Source organism: Choristoneura fumiferana, chromosome 11 (genome assembly GCF_025370935.1).
Source record: "Choristoneura fumiferana chromosome 11, NRCan_CFum_1, whole genome shotgun sequence".
NCBI lineage: Eukaryota > Metazoa > Arthropoda > Insecta > Lepidoptera > Tortricidae > Choristoneura > Choristoneura fumiferana.
In genome coordinates this window covers 8,313,930-8,338,694 of record NC_133482.1, presented here as the reverse complement: position 1 = coordinate 8,338,694, position 24,765 = coordinate 8,313,930, and the positions used below count along the sequence as shown (strand labels likewise).

The 24,765-nt window shown below is 37.3% G+C and overlaps 3 protein-coding genes across 4 annotated transcripts in view; 1 reads left to right on the top strand and 2 right to left on the bottom strand.

Moving 5' to 3' along the window:
• The first annotated feature begins 1,127 nt into the window (after nucleotides 1-1,127).
• On the top strand, nucleotides 1,128-11,361 carry LOC141432676 (CLIP domain-containing serine protease HP8-like). The gene is made up of 7 exons (XM_074094380.1): nucleotides 1,128-1,459; nucleotides 3,284-3,429; nucleotides 5,689-5,893; nucleotides 6,405-6,510; nucleotides 8,382-8,569; nucleotides 9,454-9,555; nucleotides 10,072-11,361. Exons 1-7 carry the CDS (start codon nucleotides 1,399-1,401, stop codon nucleotides 10,380-10,382), a joined length of 1,119 nt encoding a protein of 372 aa, XP_073950481.1. The 5' UTR covers nucleotides 1,128-1,398; the 3' UTR covers nucleotides 10,383-11,361.
• Nucleotides 11,357-17,441, bottom strand: LOC141432678 (uncharacterized protein C14orf119). Of its 2 annotated transcripts, none has more exons than XM_074094384.1 (3): nucleotides 17,220-17,441; nucleotides 16,455-16,675; nucleotides 11,357-12,735 (listed from the first exon to the last, which is right to left on the bottom strand). In XM_074094384.1, exons 2-3 carry the CDS (start codon nucleotides 16,647-16,649, stop codon nucleotides 12,424-12,426), a joined length of 507 nt encoding a protein of 168 aa, XP_073950485.1. In that variant the 5' UTR covers nucleotides 16,650-16,675; nucleotides 17,220-17,441; the 3' UTR covers nucleotides 11,357-12,423. The 2 variants fall into 2 exon arrangements, with proteins under 2 accessions (XP_073950485.1, XP_073950484.1); XM_074094383.1 differs by lacking the exon at nucleotides 17,220-17,441 and adding an exon at nucleotides 16,888-17,149.
• Nucleotides 17,442-20,381: 2,940 nt separating this feature from the next.
• The window catches only part of LOC141432674 (zinc transporter ZIP2-like), a 37,045-nt gene continuing 32,661 nt past the window's right edge, over nucleotides 20,382-24,765 (bottom strand). Inside the window, exons 3-5 of the mRNA XM_074094378.1 lie at nucleotides 23,890-24,059; nucleotides 23,342-23,676; nucleotides 20,382-22,508 (exon numbers count right to left, since the gene is read on the bottom strand). Of these exons, the coding sequence (XP_073950479.1) occupies nucleotides 22,453-22,508; nucleotides 23,342-23,676; nucleotides 23,890-24,059 (561 nt within the window). The 3' untranslated portion in view covers nucleotides 20,382-22,452. The remainder of the gene's footprint in view (nucleotides 22,509-23,341; nucleotides 23,677-23,889; nucleotides 24,060-24,765) is intronic.

Here is a 24,765-nt window from a genome sequence, read left to right as displayed (position 1 = left end):
TACGAGTTAATTTCTTTGTTTAACACAACCGGCTGGTTAGGTACTCTAATTCGTTAATGTGAACGTAATGTTAACACATTAAACAAACATAAATAATAAATAGATAGACAATTAGGATAGATTAATATACACTGTGACAAAGATATTAGAGTATTTCTCAAAAAAGTGTCCCGTCATGAAATTAACAAGAAATCTGTTTTGTCAAGAAATTGTTAACACTAAGGACGAGATCATAAAACATAAACTGCATAAAACATCCAAAATTTGTTGACGTCAGGAAAACGTCGCGAAATCTTGTGAGGATAAAATCGTAATTTTGTAAAACTACCTAAGTACATCGACACTTTCTATTGGATGTAACCACAAAGATTTACCTGACTTTTTATCACCTTTACCACAAGGTTTGTCGTTTTGTATAAGTACTCGTATATTTAAACACAATATTACTTACTTATCTTTTGTGTTGAAATAGCGTCAGAATATATATTATAAGTGGACAACTGGAAATGGACCACTTTTTGAGAAATAGTCATTAACGCACGTGGGTGACATTTTGATCACGGGCGTTTAATTATTATTCTTAACTTAATAATTATTAGGTACTTAGTGCTTTTATCTCAAAGTACAAACTAAAAGCCGCGAACAAAAGATACAAATAGCGACACTTTCGCGAACCGTATGAAGTGATGTTTTGCAAGATAGCCGCGTTAGTTCCATTTTGTCGAAGAGAGTTCCATTTTGTCCATGTACAAAGGCGAACATAACTATAAAAAGTTTTTGTAACACATTATATATCCACACAAAAGTTCCGTTAGGTAAACCCGTAGTATTGGGTTTATTTTCTGAGAGAAGTGTGAATTACTAATGTCTTCGTATACAACACTTCGTATAGGTAGTGCCACCAGAGTTGAGGTCACTCATTAATTTAATTAATTCTCCTTTTATGCAATCAGTACTTCATGTAGCTGTGTGTGTATATAATCATATTAATCATTCACTTCAACTCTCGTGGCACTATCTATACTCATAGTAAGTGCACATAGCTTTGTCAGAGAAAAAAGACAGACAACCCGGCAGGAATCGAGTTTTTACGGCGCCACACCACTGTCTTATACCTACCTACATCCTTAAAGCATATTATTATCATAATGTCATAAATTACTTAAGAGTGGAAAACATTACAAGGATAACGCGACTGTACGAGATCAGTGTTAATTTAATCTACTCGACACAACATCGTTTGCCTAGTTTCATAATATATTTTGCTATTGAAGTTGATAACCTTTGGGATTCACCCACAAAGTCAGGGCCGGTTGTCATCAGTCGCAGGCGGGCTGTCGGTAGTGCAAGTAGCGCTGTTTAGTAGTCTATTAATTTGTAGTTAAGTTTTAATTAAGTATGAGGTCACGGATCCTCTGTTTCGCACTGTTGGCCATCGCGACGAGTAGCGCGGATCAAAGTAAGTATGAACAGGTTTTAAGTCATCCGTCTTGTTTATTAGTGTTTTATTATCGCGAATACAACTTGTTTTGTGTTTACCGCTTCGTTTTCATGTTGTTTAGTAAGTATGTATCATTGAACATCATTAACCATTCGTATGCGGCAACTAAAAAAATACAAAATGCATGTTTCATCTGTTGTAATAAGCACAAATTCTGATGAATTAAATAAAGAAAAAACAAAAAGATAGCCAATAATTTGGCTGGATTTGGCGGATCCTCGTCCTAAGCATACCAGGGGTTGAATTGACTTTTAAAAAGGAACTTGCTTCTTATGTTTGTAGGAATCTTCTGGCGTCTAATTATTATTTAAAAAAAAATGCAAAGTACTGCTTCAGAGTAAGAGCTAAAACCAAACAAGAAATAGGTACATAAGAAAAGGTAGGTGTATAAGAATATTTGTATTGTATTGTATTGTACATATACATGTATAGATGAAATTCTACAAGTGGTAGGTAAAGTAAGTAATTAACTAATTAAGCCCGGTAACTACCCTTCCCTCTGCATACATACGAGTGATACAAGTGCAACCAAACTTTGGCAAACAAACTAGGTAGTTGAACTACTTACACACACTGGTACGAGCCCGAGGCATGGTGTAGTTTAATCCGACCTCACTTTGTTGTCCGCAGAATTTTGTCTTAACTTTTTATTGGATTTGAGAGTAAGTGAAATACCTACTATCAATCACGGGTATAACGTGTTGTAAACGTGGAATTTCCCACTATCAACTAACTAATACCTACATAAAAACGTGTGAACAAAACAAGGCAAATGCTTTGTAGCTTTTGCAAAGGCCAAAGTTCATACAAACCTGGGATAAGAAAAAGTATAAATTATGTGCATTTTTAATTTGTTGACGAGCTTAAAACTTGTATTTAAGTAAATTATGCTTTTTATTAGACTAGACAATTTTAAAACAGTTGGGTTAGAACATTGGGACCTGAATGTGATTTGAGGGTGGTTATTTTTACTGGTGCACACTTTTAAATATTAATTATTTTTGTAATAGGTACTTATATAAGTGAGAAACCTAACTGGCATTCCCTAGACAACCACTTTTTTAACCCCCGATGCAAAAAGAAGGGTGCTATAAGTTTGACCGCTACGTGTGTCTGTGTGTTTGTCTGTGGCACTGTAGCTCTTAAGGCCCTGGCTCTTTAAACGGGTGGAGCGATTTGAATGCGGTTTTTTATTTCAAAGCAGGTTTTTTAGCTATGGTTCTTAGACTTTTTTGTCAAAATCGATTCAGCCGTTTTTGAGATATTGCACTTTGAAGTGACAATGTCGGGGGTTTTCCAACTTTTTGTTGGTTAGGTTACGAAGTATTCTGGGACCGATTTCAGGTTACCACAGCAATCAACGGATTAGTCGACGCTGATCGATAGTTTCTAACACAATAATCGATCGATGCTATAGTAAACTGATTTATCTACGACGTAGACCAAGGAACTTATTTGATCTCCTTGAGTTACCTTAAACCTACTATTGGTTGACATAGACTCTAGACAATCAATAGTTTTATACATCTAAAATCGATCGATACCATTAATAATTAACAATTGATTTAAGTTGATGAACGAGTTTAGATAAGACCTGCAAGAAAATTTGTGCAAGTTGCATTGCATTACATTGCGGTGCTCGATTGACCACTAAACCACGACAAACTTGTAGATTTTACGGCCTCATAATGTAATGCAACTTGCTCGATTTTTTTTGCAGGTCTAAGCCGGGTCTTACGTAATATGTACCTACTTATAACGTCATGTTGTGACCAATTGCAGGTACATGCAACAATGACGCGCCATGTGTCACGCTCATTACTTCTTGCCCCGGCCTGCATGACCGTCTACGGCAGGGCAACACGCCCCAACTGACAAGGCTGTTGAAGAGTCTTCATTGTGGCTTCGATGAGTATAGCAATGCTATGGTATATACACTATCGATTCTATTTACTCGCAAGAAAGACTATTTTTAACATGCTTTTATTAGCGCCCTTTTAGTTAGTGTCGCCACGTATAATTCTAGTCATATGTGATTCTATCACGGTTCTAGTACCTATATTAAATTGTAAGATGGGTGTTACGTTATTCTACATAAACACTGTGTCTTCTCTTGCCTGACTCTTAACCAAGACATAATGACAAGACATCAAAATGCAAATGTATGTACATCATTGATGGATATTTAACAAAGTTCAAACGGATGAGAGGAAGTACTCATAGGTACTTATCTAATCTAATCTAATTCTAGTTCTAAATCTAGTTCTAGTTCTAGTCTCCATTGATGACGAGTTTCTGTGCCCGCTGCGGTCCTTCACAACTCCCCTTACAGCCGACCCTGTCCACACAAATTCGTTTGGCACATTCTCGGCCTTCTGACTCACCAGTTCTTTCAGCAGGCTTCTCTCTTGTTCTATGACTTACTTACTCCTTTGTTTGACTCTCACCGTTCTCACACTCTGCTCTACTTAAGTATATAGTAGTAGAGGATCGCGTTCGTAACGACAGATACGACAAGCGACTAATATGACAGCTCAGGTTTGTTACCCTAACAGTGTTTTCAAACTTTTTTAGGACGCGACTCACCTTGGTTTGAAAAATATTTGGCGACCCGCTGCTTACCTCCACTTACAGTTATTTGTATTATCTTAGGCATAGAATACTCGTATTAGGTTATTCTAATTTGTACATGTATTTATTTCCCTCGTACACGAGTCTGACTAGCACTTGGCCGGTTTTAAAACAACTTCAAAGATAATAGGATCAAATAAAGCCGAATATGGGCAATCAGGGGAAAAACTCGTGTAGTTTTCAAAATTGGTACAGTTATACCTTGCAGTATTAAAACATACGTATACATATATTATTGAACATACTAAAAGTCCTCAAGGGTGGGGAGTGTGCTGGCGGTGTGCTGGCGGTGTAAGGGGGGGTTGAAGGTACCTTTTTTTAGGTTTTTGCTCATATCTCGAATATTTGTACAAATAGCATTCTGATTACTTCGGACAAAAGTTTCTAAGTACATAAAATTTCCTACAAATTTGGTCATATTTATTATTTCTCTACGATTTATACTTTAGGAGCTACGGGGTTGTGTAAGTTTTAACTGATTTAAAAAGTAGACGATTTAAGAATAACGAAAAGTTTATTTAAGAATAGAAAAATAGAACCAGTCTGTCTCTATTATCTTATTCATCGTCTTCTACATCAACATCTTCGTCTTCTACTTCTATGATATCTACATGTACCTACATCGTTAGTACATGAGCCTCAGCAGCGAATCAGTGGTGGTAATTGGCTCCTCGCTTCCAACCCCACATTTCGGAAGGCATTTCGTTACCCAGCCACTTGCTGACACTTAAGTAGGAGGGAGAGAGGAGAGATCAGCTTTGGACTTGGTGCTGGATTTTACAAAAAGCGAGTATCGATCGATGGCTGTTAAGATCAAGCTGAGTAGTAGGCGAACGATATATTGTCAAAAACATCGTTTCTCTTGATTTTGCTATGGCTTCCTATGTTGATGTTACGGTGACCTGTCGTTTCGCGGAGTTTAATTATGCAGATTTTCGTTTCGCAGACAACTATTCGCAGATTTTTCTTTTGGCCGAGCAATAATATGTTTGGTATAATTTCGTTACGCCTATTATTCGTTTCGCCGAGTAGTCGGTAGGAAGAATAGCGATATGTGGCGATATGCAGATTTACTTTTAGTCGATTGTTTGTTTCGCAATTGTTTCAGTTGATCGAACAACTGTTCGCCGAAACACGATAAGCAGAGTTATCGCATGACATCAAAATGTGTGGTTAGGTTCGACGACGAGCGTTAGCGAGGAGGAGTGTTAGGTAGAATTGTGACCAACAACGAACCAGAACTACTGAGCAAAAATAAAGAGGACCAAATTCGCCGGAAATTTTATGTAGACACATTTGTCTGAAGTAATCATAATTCTATTCGAACAAATATTCGAGATGTGAGCTTTAAAACCTGAATAAAGGTACCTACCTTCAACCCCCCCCCCTACACCCTCAGCACAGCCCCCACCCTTGAGGACTTTTACTATGTTCAACTGGATACAGCAAGGTATAACTGTACAAATTTTCAAAACTACATGTATTTTTTCCCATGATTTTGTTAATTTTCTCACCCTAAGAAGGAAGAGATTCTATTTTCGACTTTGTTTTTTCAGATTTGCTGTCCACCCGAATTCCTACATTCACAAGAGACAAGTAGTCAGTCGTCAAGATTTGGGGGTGTTCCGTCCCAGAGTCAAGGCGCTAGTCTTTTGCCTGACACCACTGTCTGCGGCGTACAGAATGATGACAGAATTGTGGGGGGAACGTTCACGGAAATCGACGAGCACCCTTGGATGGCTCTCCTGCGTTATGACAAATGTTAGTAATTACTTATCATATCAGCCAAAAGATGCCCATCGTCCCCAGCCTTTGTCCCACTACTGGGCACAGGCTTCCTCAGAGAATAAGATGGCTTGGGCTGTAGTGCCCGTGCGGGCCGTTCACACTCGCTATTGATTTGGTTCGCAATTTGTTCTGTATCACTGAACTGAACACCTCCGGTTTTTATCTTTTTGTTTCTATTTAGTTAGGTCATTTCTCTTTTTTTAGCAGTAAATAAACATGACTTTTACCGATAGCTAATGAGGGTCGAAAACGTAAAAAAACACAGAGCCACTAGTTGACTCTCCTCTAGACAGTAAGTAAGTATTTATAAAAGCCGTGGTAGCCCAGTGCTTTGATCTATGACCTCTCAAGCAGAGAACCCTGCGTAGTAATTAAGTTCCCAATCCGACCTGGCTCCGTGTGAGAACTACAGCCCAAGTCAATATGAGGTCTGTGCCCAGCAGTGGGACGCAAAAAAGGCTAATTAAAAATATGTTTCTGACAGCTCGTGACTGGGGTTTCTACTGTGGTGGTGTGCTCATATCCTCCAAGTACGTCCTGACGGCTGCGCACTGCGTGAAAGGAAAAGACTTGCCACGCGATTGGAGACTGTAAGTGGTGAATATTTGATTGGGGTCTACCGGTTGTCGGTGCAGTCGCTACTACGCAAATCTGTACCGGCTCCTAACGCCATCTAGGGAGCAAATATAGAAACTCCAACCGAATCCTACAATCGAAATTTCTCAACTCGGTCACATGTATGGTACCTTTATATACCTACAACTTCCGACGCTTTACCTTCGTACTTCGGTCCCCAGGCATAACCCTGCCTGGAGAGATCTCTCTATTGTAGCCTCTTCCCCCTTAGTATTTAACCACGACCACAGAATAAGTAATAGACTAATAGTAACGAAACTTAGGTAGATACAGAAAATTCCCAACTTGGGGGCCCGTGGAAATCTCGCCCAGGGCGCTGGAAGCGCTCAAACCGGCACTGTTCGCGATCATAATCAAATGAAAACTGTGATCGCGAGTGTCAGTAACGTTACACCCGGGTGAGTCTGTCTTTGGCGCCCTTTTAGATACCTACAACTGACAAAATGACAGATTATGTTTGTTAGACATATAGAATTCCCAAACCCCCTTTTAAGAAAAGTTAATAGCTGAAGCTGAGTCTCGTTTTTCTTTACATCAATAAATATAAGAGGTATTCAAATTAAGTGGTCAAGTTGAGCTGGCACGCGCGGTGCCCAGTAGCTACCGGGCGCCCCCGGGCAGTAGCTTATTTAATTGTTAAGTTTATAGAGAGCTCAGTTCGGAGCCGTGTTGCCGGACTATGGGCCATTAGTCAATGCCTCCTCAGTTTTCAGCCTAAAGGCATTTCGAATAAGAATTTCTGTGATAAGCAGAGGCCGTATTGCCTAACCGTTTCTGACGCTCACGATCGCAGTCAAATGACAGTTTTTGTATGCGAAATCTGGCATTTGATTGCGATCGCGACCGTCACACTGAAAAAAAGGATACCTAGCTGAACTAGTTTGGCTACTCAAGTAGTCAAAATTTAGGTACTAATTAGGAACCAAAATTATGCTAATATTGCAAAACTGTTTTTGTAAGGCACCACCTAACTTTTAGCTAAGGCCTTAGTTTTGTAGTCACTCAAGTTATGTTAAAAGCAACATTTTTTTTTGTTACTGTTAGCAAATCTTTTTTTTCAGTGCAGAAACGTTACAGGCAATAGCCTTTTCTTCCAACTATGCTTTAATTTCATCATAACCACACTAAATACTAGAGCAGAAAAAATGTATGAAAATCCTTTATTGCATTGTTTTAGATTTTTTTTAATTGCATGACGAAAGAGGTAACACAAGTATTTTTGCTATAAAATTAGCCTGCGTAGTCTAAAAAAATCTAATGTTAAGTTGGTCAACCTGGCGCCCATCCGAAATTTGACAGATCGCGGGTAAAAATATCTGCTATAATTATATACTAACTGCCAAAAAAACATGGTCATTTTTTGAGAGTGCGAATGAAAACTTACAAAAATAGAAAACTAACTGCTAAAAACATTTCATTTTTATTAATGTTTAGAGTCATGAGTTTTTTTTTCGTCTGCTATTCCTGTAATAGTTGAAACAAAAGCAGATTATGCACCTCGCATTAAGTAGGTAATTTATATTGCCCTCGTGCTTTTTAAAGCCCTCGCTGACGCTCGGGCTCCAAATCGGCACTCGGTGCTATATAGTAAATAACTTTCTGCTTGGTGCAACAATCTACTATTGTTTGGCGCTAGTCGCTAGTATTGTGAGGTCCGTTTGACAACTTTGACATTTACACACATCTGTGATTGGTTAAATAACTAAATGAGTCAATCGCAAGCTAGACGTAAAGTTAAACGAACCTCTCGATTCTAACGCCATCTACCGATATTTTGCCTGTCAAGAAACCATCTTTCCACTACTACAAACTGATAATTTTCCAGGAGCCAAGTCCGCCTAGGTGAATGGAACACCTCAAGTAGTATAGACTGCTCCGACGGCGACTGCGCAGCCACCCCCCAAGACGTGCCTATAGAGGAAATCATCGCTCACGAGGGCTATGACCCTTATGATGATAACCAGCATAATGATCTCGCTCTGCTGCGGCTCGCACGTGCTGTACAGTATTCAGGTACCTAAATGAAAATTTAAAGTGAGAACTTTATATTGTAAGTGTGTGCAGATGTGGTCTATTACCCTATATTGAAAGAGGAAGAAGGGCTATGAACGATGAAGGCCTTTAAAAATAACAAAACACCTAACATCCATTTTTAGGATTCCGTAGTCAACTAGGAACCCTTATAGTTTCGCCATGTTTGTCCGTCTGTCCGTCCGCGGCTAAGCTCAGAGACCGTTAGTACTAGCATAATGTACTAGAAAGCTGTAATTTCAAATATACTGTTCAAAAGAAAATAAGGGCCACGGAGTTTTATTGGTATTAAAACGAAAATACTAATAACTATAATTCTTTACTTATAACATTTCTTGCCCAAAACTTGTTTTTATTAATACTAAGTACATAACATAATACAAATACTTTTGATTCAATTCAAACGTACGAGTATTTAAGATAAAAACGCAAACGTACCTAAGTCAGGCCGACAGTGATAAAATAAACATACTTTATGTATAGATAAATACATACTTAAATACATATTAAACAGCCAAGACCCGAGCACAAACATTCGTAGATGCAGATGTCATAATATGAATATATCAGATATTTTTATATTATAAAAATATCTGCCCCGGCCGGGAATCGAACCCGGGGACCTCAAGCTTCACTTCTCTAACCACTAGGCCATCCGGTCGTCTTCAAGTTGACTACGGAACCCTAAAAACGTAAATGTAAAGATACCTTTGAACTCGGCTGTACTATTCATATTCCTTATACCAAAAACTACCAAAAAGGATATACCTGCCTTTTCTATTGGTAGTTTAATGTAAAAAAAAACTAGAATATCTGATCTGAATTCATTATCACATAATTATCTACTTAAATCAACCTTTATTTAGCCTGGGTCAAACCGATCTGCTTGCCATCGACGAATGCTCTGAAAACAGCGATGTGGGAAGATTACGACTTGGAAGTCGCTGGTTGGGGCAAAACCGAATATCGTAAGTTAACTACCTTTTTAATAATGTCTCGAAATCTGGGGAGCGGTAAGTACCTAGCGTCCCCGGTTAAGGTAGGTAAGTACCTACCTAGGTACTTAGAATCCGGCACAAAAGAGCACCTATAAAACGCATGACCGATAAGATAAGTAGGTAAGTATCTAATTAGAAATGGAAAATCGAAGCTTATTCAAGCTCTAGTGCTTGTTCCGTGTTTTACACGTTTATAATAAAATCTCTGTCTAACTGTATATAGGTACTTACCTACTCTTAATAATGTTTTTGGTATTACAAGCTTTTTTTTGTTGACTGTACCTCCATTGTAATCCAAAGTACATTTCCGTATCAAGTTTCATATCGATCCTATTTGATGATTTCTTTCTTTGGGGTGACGATCCTGGGCTGAACCACTAGAATTTCATTATTAGATCAGATAACAGGTGAAACTAAGTAAAAGCTTGTAAATATTGGTTCAAATTTTCGAATTTTTATCTCTAACTTTGATAACATTGCTTGCAGGTTCTGAATCAAACGTGAAACTTAAAGTCCGTGTCCCAGTTGTCACCACATCAGAGTGCCAGCTCGTCTACAGTCGAAGCAACCGACGCGTCATCAATAGACAACTGTGCGCAGGCGGCGCCGCAGGACATGACTCGTGTCGCGGCGACTCCGGCGGTCCCCTCATGGGCCGCCTACCCCGTGTAAACAACTGGATAATCGTAGGAGTTGTGTCTTATGGACCTACACCCTGCGGAACCGCCGGTTGGCCCGGCGTTTACACCAGAGTTGGTGCTTACGTTGACTGGATTATGACCAAACTGAGACCTTAAGACATTGACTGATTTTAAATTGTAAGATTGATTGGCGGAAACACGACGCGACGCGATGAAACGCAACGCGTGTTAAGTAGAATCAAATTGTATTATTTACTGCGATTAGAATTGCATTGTTACAGAAACTTTAGATACATAATTGAAAGGTAGATACTTACAACAATGAATGGATGGCCGTGGTTGTAGAAGGCGTTTAGCCTGAACACACTATCAAATCTACATACAACGCGAATGTGCAGTGTGGTTCTGATATTTCTGATCATAGAAAATATTAATTAACTCTACCCAACACGCGTTGCGGTTTATCGGGTCGCTTTTCATTTTAATGTTTCCGCCGTATAATCTAAAGCGACGGCAAAATGTGGGGTGGGATATAAGTATTCCCGTAACTTCGTTAGGTAGTGTTTTAAAATTTTTGCTAAATAAATGATTCTTGTGCCATGTCATAGCTATATTTTATAGACGTTATTTTTTAATAGAACAGCAGCCGATGCCGGCAGATTTCATGAGCATGGTAGATGTGATGAGTTAGTTTGAGCATGTACCAATTTTAGTACCAAAAATATTCCGCTTCTGTACATTCAATATTAACTCTGTTTAATGTATTGCTTACTAGATTGTGGTGTTCAATAGTTATTGGATAGTATTAAATTGCATTGTTATCTTCTGTTTAATAGATGCTTAATTAGAAACAAGAAGTCTATCAAACAACGATAACTCTATGTACACATAATTAATGTTAGCTTATTTACGTTTGACATTGTGTGAAAAAAAATTCGACGCAATTTTCTTACCACATATTCTGGGAATCTAAAAATGATAATGAACGATAATTTAAAAACTCTATACAGGAATCATCAAGACAGCAAAAAATTAATGTATATTCAACAATAGACAGTCAATTCGAAGTAAAGAATTGTATTATTTTATATATTTGTATCAAATACAATCATGAAATAAAAACTACAAAATACGATTTTCCAATTTTTATTGAAATAAGTTATGTAAATAGTATAATTGTCTTAAGAGTTCCAGAGCTCAAAAGAAAAGACGATAGGACCGTTATTTATAGGTTTGTCAGGATGTCCTTCCGACTGATCTTTTATATGACGTACGGAACTCTTGATGCGCAAGTCCAACTCATGCTTGGCCAGTTTTTTAATATATTTATCGCCTTCCTTTATCCACAACACGCCGTTCTAACACCAGCACCCTATTATCACTTCCAATCTTACCACACACTATATTCGTAAAGAATGATTACAAAGACATGTGTATATAATTGATATGAAATACTGATTAAACCTTGGCACATTGAATGTTTGTACTAAGACGTTAATTGTTGGCCTCTAGAATATTTCTTATATCAATGAAAGTTTATAATAACGTTAATGATATTAGCTGATTACTAACATTTACACTTCATGACCCACACTTAATCCACAAGTTCATATTTACTAACACACCTGTAGTTAATAACATCTTTTATATTTTTGAGACTAATGACCTTGGCCGCTGCAATGTGGTCGAAACGTCGAAGTCATTTCAGCAATATAAAAGGCTTGATTAACTCCCGGGTGTATTTGTAATAAAGTTAACGAGTAAAGATTACTCCACAAGATGATTTATAAATATAAAAAGAAAGAAATTAGTTAGAGATTCATATTGCTTAACTTAATGCGGAAACATACATACTAAAACGCGACGCCACGCCACGTCGTCCGACGCATGTATCTGCAGCTGACCATTATAATTTATAAATATATGTGACTAAGCTGATTAGTACTGACACGCGTTGGATGGCGTGTCGCAGGCGTTTCGTGGTGTCGGGTTTTAATAGAATGTCCGCACCTTTATTCTTAAATGTACACATGTGTTTTATATGGAATGCAAAAACAGTGGAATGTATCATTGTGCTATAAACAAAGCGTTAATAGCAATAGGAATGATTTGAAATATTAAAAAGATTTGTTAGCTGCTGAGAAGAGATTCACTGTATAAAATATGATTTGTATAAATATGCTTTTTATGAAGAAGGTTAAGACGCAGCTGCTATTTCTACAGGAATGTTACCATCTTGAGTAACAACAACTTCCTCTTTTTCCTCGGTTGTCTCCTCAGATTGTTCTACTTCTACACTATTCCCGGCTTCAACTTCTTGTTTATCTTCTTCTTCAATTGGAGAATGCAGTTCGCTAGTGCCATTGAGATCTCCATTCATTTGAAGTCCATTAGTAAGAATATCTTGAAGTTTTTTTCCAAAGTCTGGGTCAGTTTCCGTGACACCTGCTACTAGCCTGTCTCGCTCTTCTGCAGTCCATGTGGGGTACCACTCGTTGAATAGTTTAATCTGTAAACAAATTTATTTTAATTGAATCATCATCATCATCATATCAGCCGTAGGATGTACATTTGTTTAACTCCGAATTAACTCATGCTGACACAAGTTAGTAGTGAGTGACCCTAACCCTACGAACTAATAATCTCTAACCCTAATAACAATTTAAACAGGATTATTTTTAACATGTGGCTGTAACGGGTATTTGCTATCGCCACCAAAACCGAATTTTGGCGTGCTTCAGTTTTGACTGAAACTGGAACTATTTGAAGGTTATTTTAGTCTGTATTTTTTAAACTTGCGTACATTAGCCTATTTAAATATGGTACCAAAAACTTTTTTCGATTTGGCCAAAAAGTTAATTACTGTGTCAAAGTTAATAGAAATCAAAAATAACATGGTGTATATTAGTGTAAATAAAAGTGATTATTCAATAAGTTGAAAGTTTGGAAGTAATTATACATAAAAGTTATGTTTAATTAACCAACTTATCCTTCTTGAACATTTGGTTTGTTCATAAAACTAGTCAAATCTTTGGCTTCAATCACAGATTACCCCCTTTAGATACCGCATAGAAGGCGGTTGATGCGCCGATCTCATTCTATATTTCAATAATATAAGTGAGGCTTAGCGGTATTGCAAGTTCAGTATGGACCAACATTCGGGACCGTGTACGTGTGCTTATTTTAAAAACAATTGGCATGAAAAACATTAAAAATGGTTAACTGTGCAGTGAGGTGGTGTGGAAACTCGGCTAATAAGTCAAATTTCAACAAGTGTGTCGGACACGCCCAAAATAGGGTTCCGTAGCCATTACGAAAAAATTAAGTAATATTTTTCTAAGGATTTCGTATTTTATACGGAATCTTCCAAGTTTAGTTATATTTTTTACCTTAGGCAGCTATTTACTCATAAACTACTAGTAATTCTCAAGCAAACTTGCCCGTTATAGTTTTCCTTGAAAGTTTGATATACTTTCTACCATCCTGAATTTTTCAAAATTTTTCTACCCACCGGTTTAGATTTTAGAGAGGGGGGGGACGCTCGATTTTAATGAAAATTTGCACTTTAAAGTTGAATATTTCGCAAACATATCACAAAAATAGTCTTAGCAACCCCCTAAAAGACCTATCCAATGATACCCCATACTATAGGGTTGGATGAGAAAAAAAATCATCCCCACTTTACGTCTATGGGAGGTACCCTAAAAATTGTTTTTTTGAATTTTTTTTAATGTACCATTTTGTCGGCATAGTTTACCTTTATATCCGTGCAAAATAACAGCTTTCTAGCATTGTTAGTCCCTGAGCAAAGCCGCGGACGGACAGACAGACATACAGACAGACAGACAGACAGACACGGCGAAACTATAAGGGTTCCGTTTTTGCCATTTTGGCTCCGGAACCCTAAAAAGACGGGATTACATTTAACAGTTAAGCCAATTATTAACGAATTTAAAACAAAAACTTATCACGGTAGGAGTTCTACTTACGCTGGTCACTCGATCGTAAACAATCCCTTTTCTCTCTTTCACTCTCTGTGCTAAATTCTATAACTGCAGGGCTACTACGAAACTCGAAACTCGAAGTTCGTATCGTACCGTCCCTCTCGCTCTCGTATTAAATAGTATAAGTGTCAGAGGGACCGCACGACACGAACTTCGAGTTTCGTAGTAGCCCTGCTGTCACTGTCTAACGGCGGCACGTGTAATGCTAATGTGTGCTAATGAACGCTCGAGCTCGTATCGAGTATGTTATAAGTTAGCAATGTTACAGTACTATTACACTGCAACATGTTACAGTGAAAATAAATATTTAAGGGGGGCTCCCATATAAAAAACGTGATTTTTTTGCCGTTTTTTTGCTAATGACTACTTGATAAGGGTACGGAACCCTTCGTGCGCGAGTCCGACTCGCACTTGGCCGGTTTTTTCCTTTCGTGCATATCATGATTAATTTTGTAGGTTTTGTAGGTTTCACAATGCCTTGAGAGAAAAAATAAGTGGATAGCTTTAACAGTATTATTCTATTCTTAAAATCCATCAAGTAGTACCTAACTAATACTTAAGTGTTCGTATCGATAATTTTGTCGACAGTAATCTAATTACTTATGTCACAACACTATTTTCTAGCACGGCACGAGTTCATTCGCAACTTTGAAATGGCCAAGTTTTTTTTTTATTCGACTGGATGGCAAACGAGCAAGTGGGTCTCCTGATGGTAAGAGATCACCACCGCCCATAAACATCTGCAACACCAGGGGTATTGCAGACGCGTTGCCAACCTAGAGGCCTAAGATGGGATACCTCACGTGCCAGTAATTTCACCGGCTGTCTTACTCTTCACGCCGCAACACAACAGTGCAAGCACTGCTGCTTCACGGCAGGATTAGCGAGCAAGATGGTGGTAGCAATCCGGGCGGACCTTGCACAAGGTCCTACCACCTGCAAAAGATGACGTTAGCATGACGTTACGTCTCCCGCACTTCCGACCCTACCGCCTAATTTGGTGAACTCTAAATCGTACAAAATTTTACAAAAGCGATATCTTGAGGGGGTAATCTGTGGCTTCACTTTGACACTTTCAGGTTGCCTGTAGAACTTTGAATTTTCAGATTTATTTTTTGGTGCTCTATTTTTATGTGATGTAACTACGAAAAATTAGCAGATGCCAGATTGGAGGAGCCACTCCTGATTGCTTCTGAATGCCGCACAAAAGCCCACAAATCAAATTTTGGTTCTGGTTTTTGATTCTGTAGATTATTTGCCAAAGTCAGACCGAATGTTCAGCTGCACACAATTTTTTTGCATCGTTAGGTTAGGAATTTTTTCCATCACACTTGCTCATCAACGATGTTATTCCATACCTGTAGGTATACTATATGACGATGGCCTCAATTGTTCCGGGGGAGTTATGGATTTACATATAGTTTTTCGTCTCAAGGGAGTTCTGTATGATATAATTATTTTAGTTTAAAAAATTAAGTAGGTACATTATTTCAGACAAAAGAGGTTACAAGTCAGCCAATGTTTCATTTACATCTTTAAAACTTAACTATATATAACCCAATTTTATACCATAAATATTTGCCATGCATCATGAAACTTCGTTATTTTTACTAAATTTATATAAAATTGTTTTGCAATTATTTTTGTAAATATTTTTTTATCATTTTGGAATAATTAACTTAGCATTATCTATGGTAGATGACTCAAAAAAAGTGACAATCAGGGGGGGCTACTATGCAATTCCAAAATAGAAGTTTGTATCGATTCGCTGGCCCAAATATTATTTAATACAAGAGTGAGAGGGACAGTACGATATAAACTTTGATTTTCGAATTTTGTTGTGGTCCTCTGCATTGGCGGGTAGCCATTATTTTATTCAGTTCTTTATTTAGCGTTTTTCTTTTGCCAACCTGTGAAGTGTTTAGACACAAGATCATTTAATTTTATGCAGTTTTTTCCTTGCAATGTGACGAAAATCATTGTGTGTATCATGGGCCGTAAGGGGATTTCAAACTTGAGTCATTAAAAGCCCTCTACCTCTGGCGTCGGTCTTCTAATAGACTCGTTGGTAATCCCCTTCTTATGCCTCTTAATGCACAATTTACTATTGCAACATACAAAATTTAATATAAAAATCTTTACATCCATTAAATGGATGGGTATATTTTATATATATTTTTTAAGACTTGACAACCCGATAGTACAAAATTAAATTAAAACTTACCCTGCACTGAAACAGGCTAACTGGCTTGTCTTCACAGGAGAGAGCAGCAAGTGTAGCTGCTAGTTGGTCGGTATTGCCCCCAGAGGCTGCAGATAGCACTGGCAAGAAGTCCTCACGCTGGAGCTCACTGAACTCCCCAAACCATTGGAGGAGGTACCGTAGCTGTGCCTCCGATGTCAATCCTGGAGCTGACATCCTTCTAGCTAACGGTTTATGCTCACCTGAAGATTTTAACAAGAATTTATGGTCACCCATTGTATTGAGGAATAGGTACAAGACTAACTACAAAAAAAATTTAGATTTGCTTTTAAATAATACCACTAGTTATTAGAGACAATTAAATAGTACTTTGAGAATGAATCACTATAATAACAATGTTATTATTATATTAATCTAACAATTAGTCATTTAAAAACTGGTTGAAACATCTTACTGTCAGGTAGCACTGATAAACAAATAGTTGATCCAATTATAAAGCTCATTGTTAACTTCCAATCGCACACACAAGCACTAACTAGACGAACTAAAGCGAAACTGAAACTAACTTTCTATACGACGCTTGCTTGGCTACGACTGAACCCAACGGAGGCAAGGTTATCCACCCAGCACTTAATTTCACCTTTCAACTCGGTTATATCACACGCTAACATCACTTTCTAACGATTCATTTTAATTACCATTTACCATAATTCTACGAAGATTACGAGATGAAATGAAACTGTTATTTTACGTAAGATAAAGTTACTGGGAACCTGTTATACTCACCAAGCAAAGTTTAATCCTGTTAAAAGGTACCACTTTGTTGTTTCAATTCAATGGGTACGGTACGGTGACGATGATTGATTACTAGTTATTCTAGTTTACTTATTTTAGAAATGTAAACAATTGTGCGTATCGTAGTGTTCGTGTTTGTAAAAGTTTTTATCTTTTTTGTGAACGATCTCGTTCTGTCAGTCACATTGCGGACTAGTGTTGTACTCTTTTGTATTGTACCTATAAATGTGTGTGATGCTTATCGATTAAAAAATGTCTGCGGAATAATTAATAGGTACAATACAATACAATCTACAAATATTTGATCATGTCAGTCAGCTATCTTATCTGTTTTTCTTAAAATAACTGCAGTCAATTAATGATCAATTTAATGAGTAGTCATTTCCTAAATGAACGAGTCTCTTCTAATGTCTCAAACAGTGTAGTACCTAGATTATACAGAGTTGTTTGTCTGTCTCGCTCGAAGCAGGTAGTACCGGTATTCCCAGGAAATTTAAATGGAATGCTGGGTCCTTAACAATCACGATAATCTAAAATAAATATATATGTCATTGGTTGCATTGCACTTATTCGGGTTTTGCGATAGTCAGCCCTGTGTATCTTACGCACACATTGACGCGTGTACAGACATCGTCGTGCCTATGTAGATTCAAGAACGCGTATTGTACGGCATGGCCGCCGTGTGGTATAATATGAGGACAAGGAAACCCAAAATTCAACCGCCCAAATCTTGAAAAGCCTACAGCTAAGTATCTCGATATAAATTACGGACGTCGTTGCGGAAGGCATGGGGGGGACGGGGACGGCTGCGAGCGCTTATGTCACGAGCGATAAAGACAGCAATATCCCAAACGAATACCTAACGCGGCCGCGTGGCCGGCCAGCAGGGAAACTTCTCTTAAATTCAATTAATATTTATGCGTGCGTGATCACGCACGGGTATAGGTTAGTCGTTAGGTAGATATTAATAAAGTAGGGCTTCATAAAGTCGAGTAAGATAATATATACCTACTATATTAACCATGTGTGTTTTGTAATATGTATTTTAAAGCCAGCCTTAAATCTAGATATTTTTATAGCGCAGCGTAATGAGGGCTATCGCGTATGAATTCGCCGCTAGAGGCGCTAGTGTAGCGTGAGGTCTACGAAATGTCAAATCTCATAGTGTTTGGGTTTGCTACGCGGGTTTATTTATAATTAGAATAATTTTGTGAATATTTTGCATTACCTGAAATTAATTATGGCAAATAAGCGTTACGGGGCAATGAATGAATGTGTTGAGACAGTTGTCTTTCGAAAACTTTTGTCCTCCCTTTTTTTCCGAACAAAACGGGACGCAACACTATGGTTGCACGGTTTTAAGGTGTATTAAATATGATTTTAATCTAAACATTGTTTTCACGCCAGTAATAACAGACTTTGAAAGCCACACTTAAAACCTCACGCAACAGTGGCGCCATCTAGAAAGACAAACAACGATAGCCCTCATTAAGATTTCGATGGGTCCTATGTATAAGGGCCAGTGTTTTTTTTTTCAATTTTGAGTTTTGTGTGTTATAGGTATCTATAAACTATATATATTTAGATAGTGTATAAAAAAACACTGTTATTTAATTATTTTTAGAGTTTTCATTGACGTAAAATGGCCGACCTAGATGCAATTTTAACGTAAAAGGGCTAAACGTACGTTTGATACTTTTACGCGGTAAATCCCGTGGCGGTTTTTTGAATCTGTCGGCATAACTGCCATTTAGGTCTAAAACGTAGTGATTATATACTCTTTGTTTAGGTCCTTGTACCTACGTCAAGCGGAACGCCGCTACCCCGATTCTACATCGAAATGTGATGGTATTTTTTTTTTTTAATTTCTCCGAGTATCTTGGGTAACGTATTTTTTAACCGACTTCAAAAAAAGGAGGAGGTTATCAATTCGGTTGTATTTTTTTTTTTAATGTTTGTTACCTCAGAACTCCGTCATTTATGTAACGATTTCAAAAATTTTTTTTGAGTTCGTCTAGGAATGCTTTCAATTAGGTCCCATAAGCAGCAAATTAGGATCTGATGATCGGATCTTAAGGAAATCGAGGGAACTCTTCAAATATTGTAGAGACACCTATGGTAATTTGGATATATTTAGCAGTAACTCGTGCATTTGTTCTTGCAAATCATAATTTGGTGAAGTGGAACTGATGATGAAGACCAGATTTGACCAACGGAACTACTACTATCAATAACAAGTATTTCACGGTTAAATTTAAATTATCATGATTAATATACTTACCTAGATAAGCGACTAAGAAGAAACTTTAAGTTAATGATTCTTTCGAACTGATCTGATGCTGAAGCCAGAAGGTAGGCAACGGAACTCTGTTATAAAACAACGTAACTAAGTCGTGTTTGGCTTAACGGAATCGTTGTGAGATGTTCTTTGGCTACGAATCACTAAAAAGTGAGAAATAAAGAAAATTTTTAACAAAAAAGTAAAACCGACTACAAAAAAATAAAAAAATAACAAATGGAACCGACTACAAAACCCTTGAAAATATTTTTCTAGGTAAGTAGGTACGTACTAGCTCGAAGTCGGTGACTCAGCACGACCCAGCAGGAGGGATTGAAACCCATAGTATGTAGGTGAGGTAGACGACTATTGTGAATTGTCCCACTCCTGCTGGCTCGTGCTGAGTCACCGACTTCGAGCTAGTACGTACCTACTTACCTAGAAAAATATATTCAAGGGTTTTGTAGTCGGTTCCATTTGTTATTTTTTTATTTTTTTGTAGTCGGTTTTACTTTTTTGTTAAAAATTTTCTTTTTACCAAAGATTTTAAAGTTGAACGCGTATATGAGCCAAAGTACCACATATATCTCTTTACTGTATTTTTGAATACAAGTTTATTTCCCGGAAATTCACGTATATGGGCGTATGTACAATAACTTTTAATGAAAAGATATTTTAGTAAAATTTATTCGTTGTGGTTGAAGGATAGAGTACTATTAGTTAGTGTGCCAAATTTTATAAGTCTCGGATACACCCTCTCTAAGTTACGACAGTTTTTGACTTTGAAAACCCGTCCTGTAAAGTAAGGATTTTACACTTAAGCCCTTATACGTAGGACCCATCGATTTCTTGGTCAAACAAAAATAAACAACGGGTCTGTGGTTTCACAACGATTTAATAAAGCAAACAACTAAAAGATAATGTCCAACATTGCCATCGGATAACTTTCGTTGCCCAGCTTACTTAAGTAGTTATAATTAACAGTTCTTAAATTTATTATAGTTATTTATTTACAATTCTACATTTAGAGTGCGTTCTTCATTATTATGCAATCATTACAAACTTTGTTTGAATTTCCAAATTGATCACCTTTGTTATAACACTTAGGTACAGCGTCGTCACAACTACACATTAAAAACTTAGATAATTTTGCAGAAGACATATAAAACCTAGAAAATGTTCCTTCATTAGTACAAATTCCAGACTTGAAATGAAGTTGGCCAGGGAAATTGGCCAAACTTCTGCTCATGATAATAAAAGTTAGGTAAGAAAAATAGTAGCTACTTAGGCATACTACTCGTAGCTTAAGAAATTTAAAGAACTGTAAGATCAGATGGACCATCAAATATTGGCCCAACTTGTCAATGTCCGGTCATTTTTCAAAGTCACACAATTTATAAAAAGGGGGATTGTTCTGCTATGGCTTCGACGTTTACAATTTTTCGATATAATATCACAGACAGACAATGTCTTACCTATAAATAGGAAATACTGGAATCAGTGGCGAAGCTACCAAGGGGCTAGGCGGGGCGGTGCCCCGGGGCCCTCAAGCTCAGGGGGCCCTCGAAATTCTGCTTTATAGCTGATGATAAAGTTGCTTAGCATTTTTAAAGTATTTGTATATATAATGATTTTACTTCAAAAAACCTTACCAGTTTTGATAACAGTGGGCCCCATTTTTTTATTTGCCCCAGGGCCCTAGGTTACCTAGCTACGCCACTGACTGGAATGCAGTATAATTAAGGCGAAGCTAAGTCTAACAATAATCTCTTTCATCCTCAGATCTAAACGTATACCTACACGAATCCTTTACAATAGGTTCACAAGATTTATAAATAAACCTCAGTTTAGTAAGACAAGGACTTGATTCTTATTACATCAATATATAGATCTGTGGATCGCCCTCTAAATTTAATACTTCCAGAACTGGACTTTATAAAAATGTATTTAATTAAGTATGAACAGAAATATAAAACACATACAAACATATTAAATAATGATAAACTGATGACTAGATTTCTTTTTCATCATCTCAACTGCAAATTCATTAAAATCATTACATATTGATCCATGATTTGTTAAAAATTCGTCTTACAATAAATATTTCTACCTATATATGGAGCATTTTTAAATTTCCTGGGTAGTTATTAATTTAAATAAAGTTTACCTTGCTTTTTCTTGAGGTATACATACAAAATGTAAATACCTAAAGTACTGTAAAAAACTTGGTGCCTTGATGAATTAAATTGATTTGTCTATCTCAGTCAATTCAATTCTTAAAAAAAAAAATGTCCTTTAACTCTAAGTAGGACATTTAGTTGCTTTCATACAAAATGGCATATTTATGTAGGTACATGTATGTATTATCGTTTTTCTAGGTACTTGGTGTTTAAATGCTAAGTCCAAATCACGAATCTTTAAAGGACCAAATGTTAAGCCTCCATTTAAATAAAAAGAGACACAAATATCGATAAAACTAATCACAGTAACCCATCTATGTTTCTGTCATTGTGTGATGTGCCTATTGTAGGGTATCACAGGTATTTAATGACGCTCCGCTTAGAGCTCATGGCCAGAAATAATTTAAAGAAATGACACAAGACTTAGGGGCTGTTTCACCATCCATTGATTAGTGTTAACTGGCGGTTAGGTGTGATGCCGTCTCTGTTTGTTTTGTTCGAATAGACGGAGACGGCATCACATTTAACCGTCGGTTAACGCTAATCAATGGATGGTGAAACGACCCCTTAGTCATTTTAACTTACATAAAGTCATATCTAATTTTAATACCTAATAAAAATGAATATTAAAGGACTGATTATAAACTTTGAATAAATTATTTCAATGGGTGACACCAAATATCGTTCCACTGCCCGCTATAAAAAGTTCGTCTAGAATATTCTAGATATAAACATAGTAACGTGGCTCTGGATCCCTCGACGACTCTCACTTGTCGTGGGAATGCCCGTGATCACCGTCCCCGTGGGAGTGGCTGTGGGGTGCTGAAAGAGAAAAAAAAACATTAATAAAAAACAACCCAATGACGAGTAAAGCTGCTTGCGTTATGGGTTTTTGGGTAAAAGTCGAAGAAAATGAATCCCATATAGCTATGTATATTATGGAACATTTTTCTTACAAATCTTATGGTGCTCCCACATTGGCTGTTATAAATGTTATATAACGCAATAAAACATTTGTTTTATAACAGATTGTACCTAAAAAATGTTATACATTGTTATAGTGTTATATCAATTTTAAAATGTTATATATACCTACATGATAACATATGGCATAATAATATATATTATTATGGTGTTATATACCAACGTGGCGCATTTAACATCAAGTTTTAACATTATGAAGTGTTAGCTTCGATTTAGAATAGTGTTAGACAATTTTATCGTATTTTATAACGTTATATAACATTTATAACAGCCAATGTGGGAGCACCATTACACTAACAAATCGTATCTGTTAATGAAATTATTGTGAATAGGTTCCACCGACTTTAGCGATTGAGTTTGATCGACTATACTCGTAAGTACCTAGTCAACGGATAGGTAATGGATCGTGTTACTGTTACCTTGTTTACTACAAGGCTATTACTTCATGAAAAAGCCGACATTTTACAGCGTCAAACTGCATTAGACAAGGATTATTGTACTCTACGTACAATTTCAGGGCAATGAGGGTCCTTCCGAAAGCGCTGTTGGTATAAAAAGTACCTAACATGTAAGAGAGCCCTCTGCGAACCTTTGAATTTTGTCGTGACAAATATTGAGTTCAATAGAGTTAGTGAAGTAGGTACAGCATTTGTTACAACAAAAATACTCACTAAGTAACTGTAATCCGAACATAAGGCAGAAGCCGACAACGGCCGCGATGTACTGAAGGATGCCGGTCCTGTCGCTTTTCCAGATCTCGAAGAAGATGACGTACAGCAGAGTTCCCGAAGCCAGACCTTGAAGAACCACAGAGTACGTCCCTGCGGCCGTAGCTCCCTGCCCTCCGACCAGGATCAGACCAATCCCAATACCAATAGGCGATACAATGGCAAAAGTAGTGATATACACTATCGACAGCCAAGTTTTCGTGCGACTGGCGATCAACTCCACGCCAATACAGAAGGCAATGACCAGCTTGTGTGCCGAGACAGCTCCTAACATATACCTGGAACAATAAAAGCGAATTAGTTTTGTTGCTTTTGAAACAGTTAAATTATTAATTTACTGATAGCAGCGCCATCTTTCACTTTAATAGTGAATTAACAATTCACACTATGCAACATCGACACTAACGCCATCTGCTAGCTATGAACAATAAAAGAAGCTACTTCTACTCGACGCTAGATGGCGTAAAGAGTAACTTAACTTTTAAACTCACCATACATGAGAGGCACTGGATTCTAAACCAACAGCCAGTCCTTCGAAAAGCTCGTGGATTGAGAGGGCTAGCACGATGAGCAGACCACGAAGAGCAGTAGTGACGTCATCACCGCCACTCACCGGCATGTGACTGTGGTGGTGGGAATGACCGTGATTGGTTTCAACGTCCTGAAAGTTGCAATATGAGGAAAACGATTAAAATTTATCTCCATTTATGTTAAATGTTGTGGTAAACGAGTTATGACTCAGAAAGCGGATGTTATAATTAAGTACGTCTAGACAGTCATTTAGGGTTACCTATGCAATTTTGCGATTTATTTATTGCAATAAGCCAATAAGTAGGTATTAACAATTTTTAGGAACCATTATTTATGGTTCGTTATAATTAGTTACGTTTCAGTTTATAAAAAAAGAAAACCTAGCAATAGTCACAAGAATCATTTAATTGTGGTAGCTACTACATGTATAAAGGATGAAGGTAGGTATTAAATTTTGAAAAAACAAATAAAACAATGTCATTGAAATACTAAAAACGTTGCTTACTACAACAGTAAGTTTAATCTACATAATATGGAATCAAACAAATCCATCGCAATTTACGCGACCGTAATAATAACATAGGGATCACCAAGGTACCAAATAGAGGTAACTACTTAAGTAAGTTTTGGAAAAAAAAATTACCTCTGATGCAAAAGGGTCTTATTAAATATATTGACCCGGATAACTCACGTCTTAAATCGAGTTTAGCTCGGCATGTTTCAGCAGCAGCTGAGTCGCGTTGCTCCGAAGACGAAGGGCTACGGATTAGCCCGAAACATGTCGAGCTAAACTCGATTTAAGACGTGAGTTATCCGGGTCAATATATTTAATATGA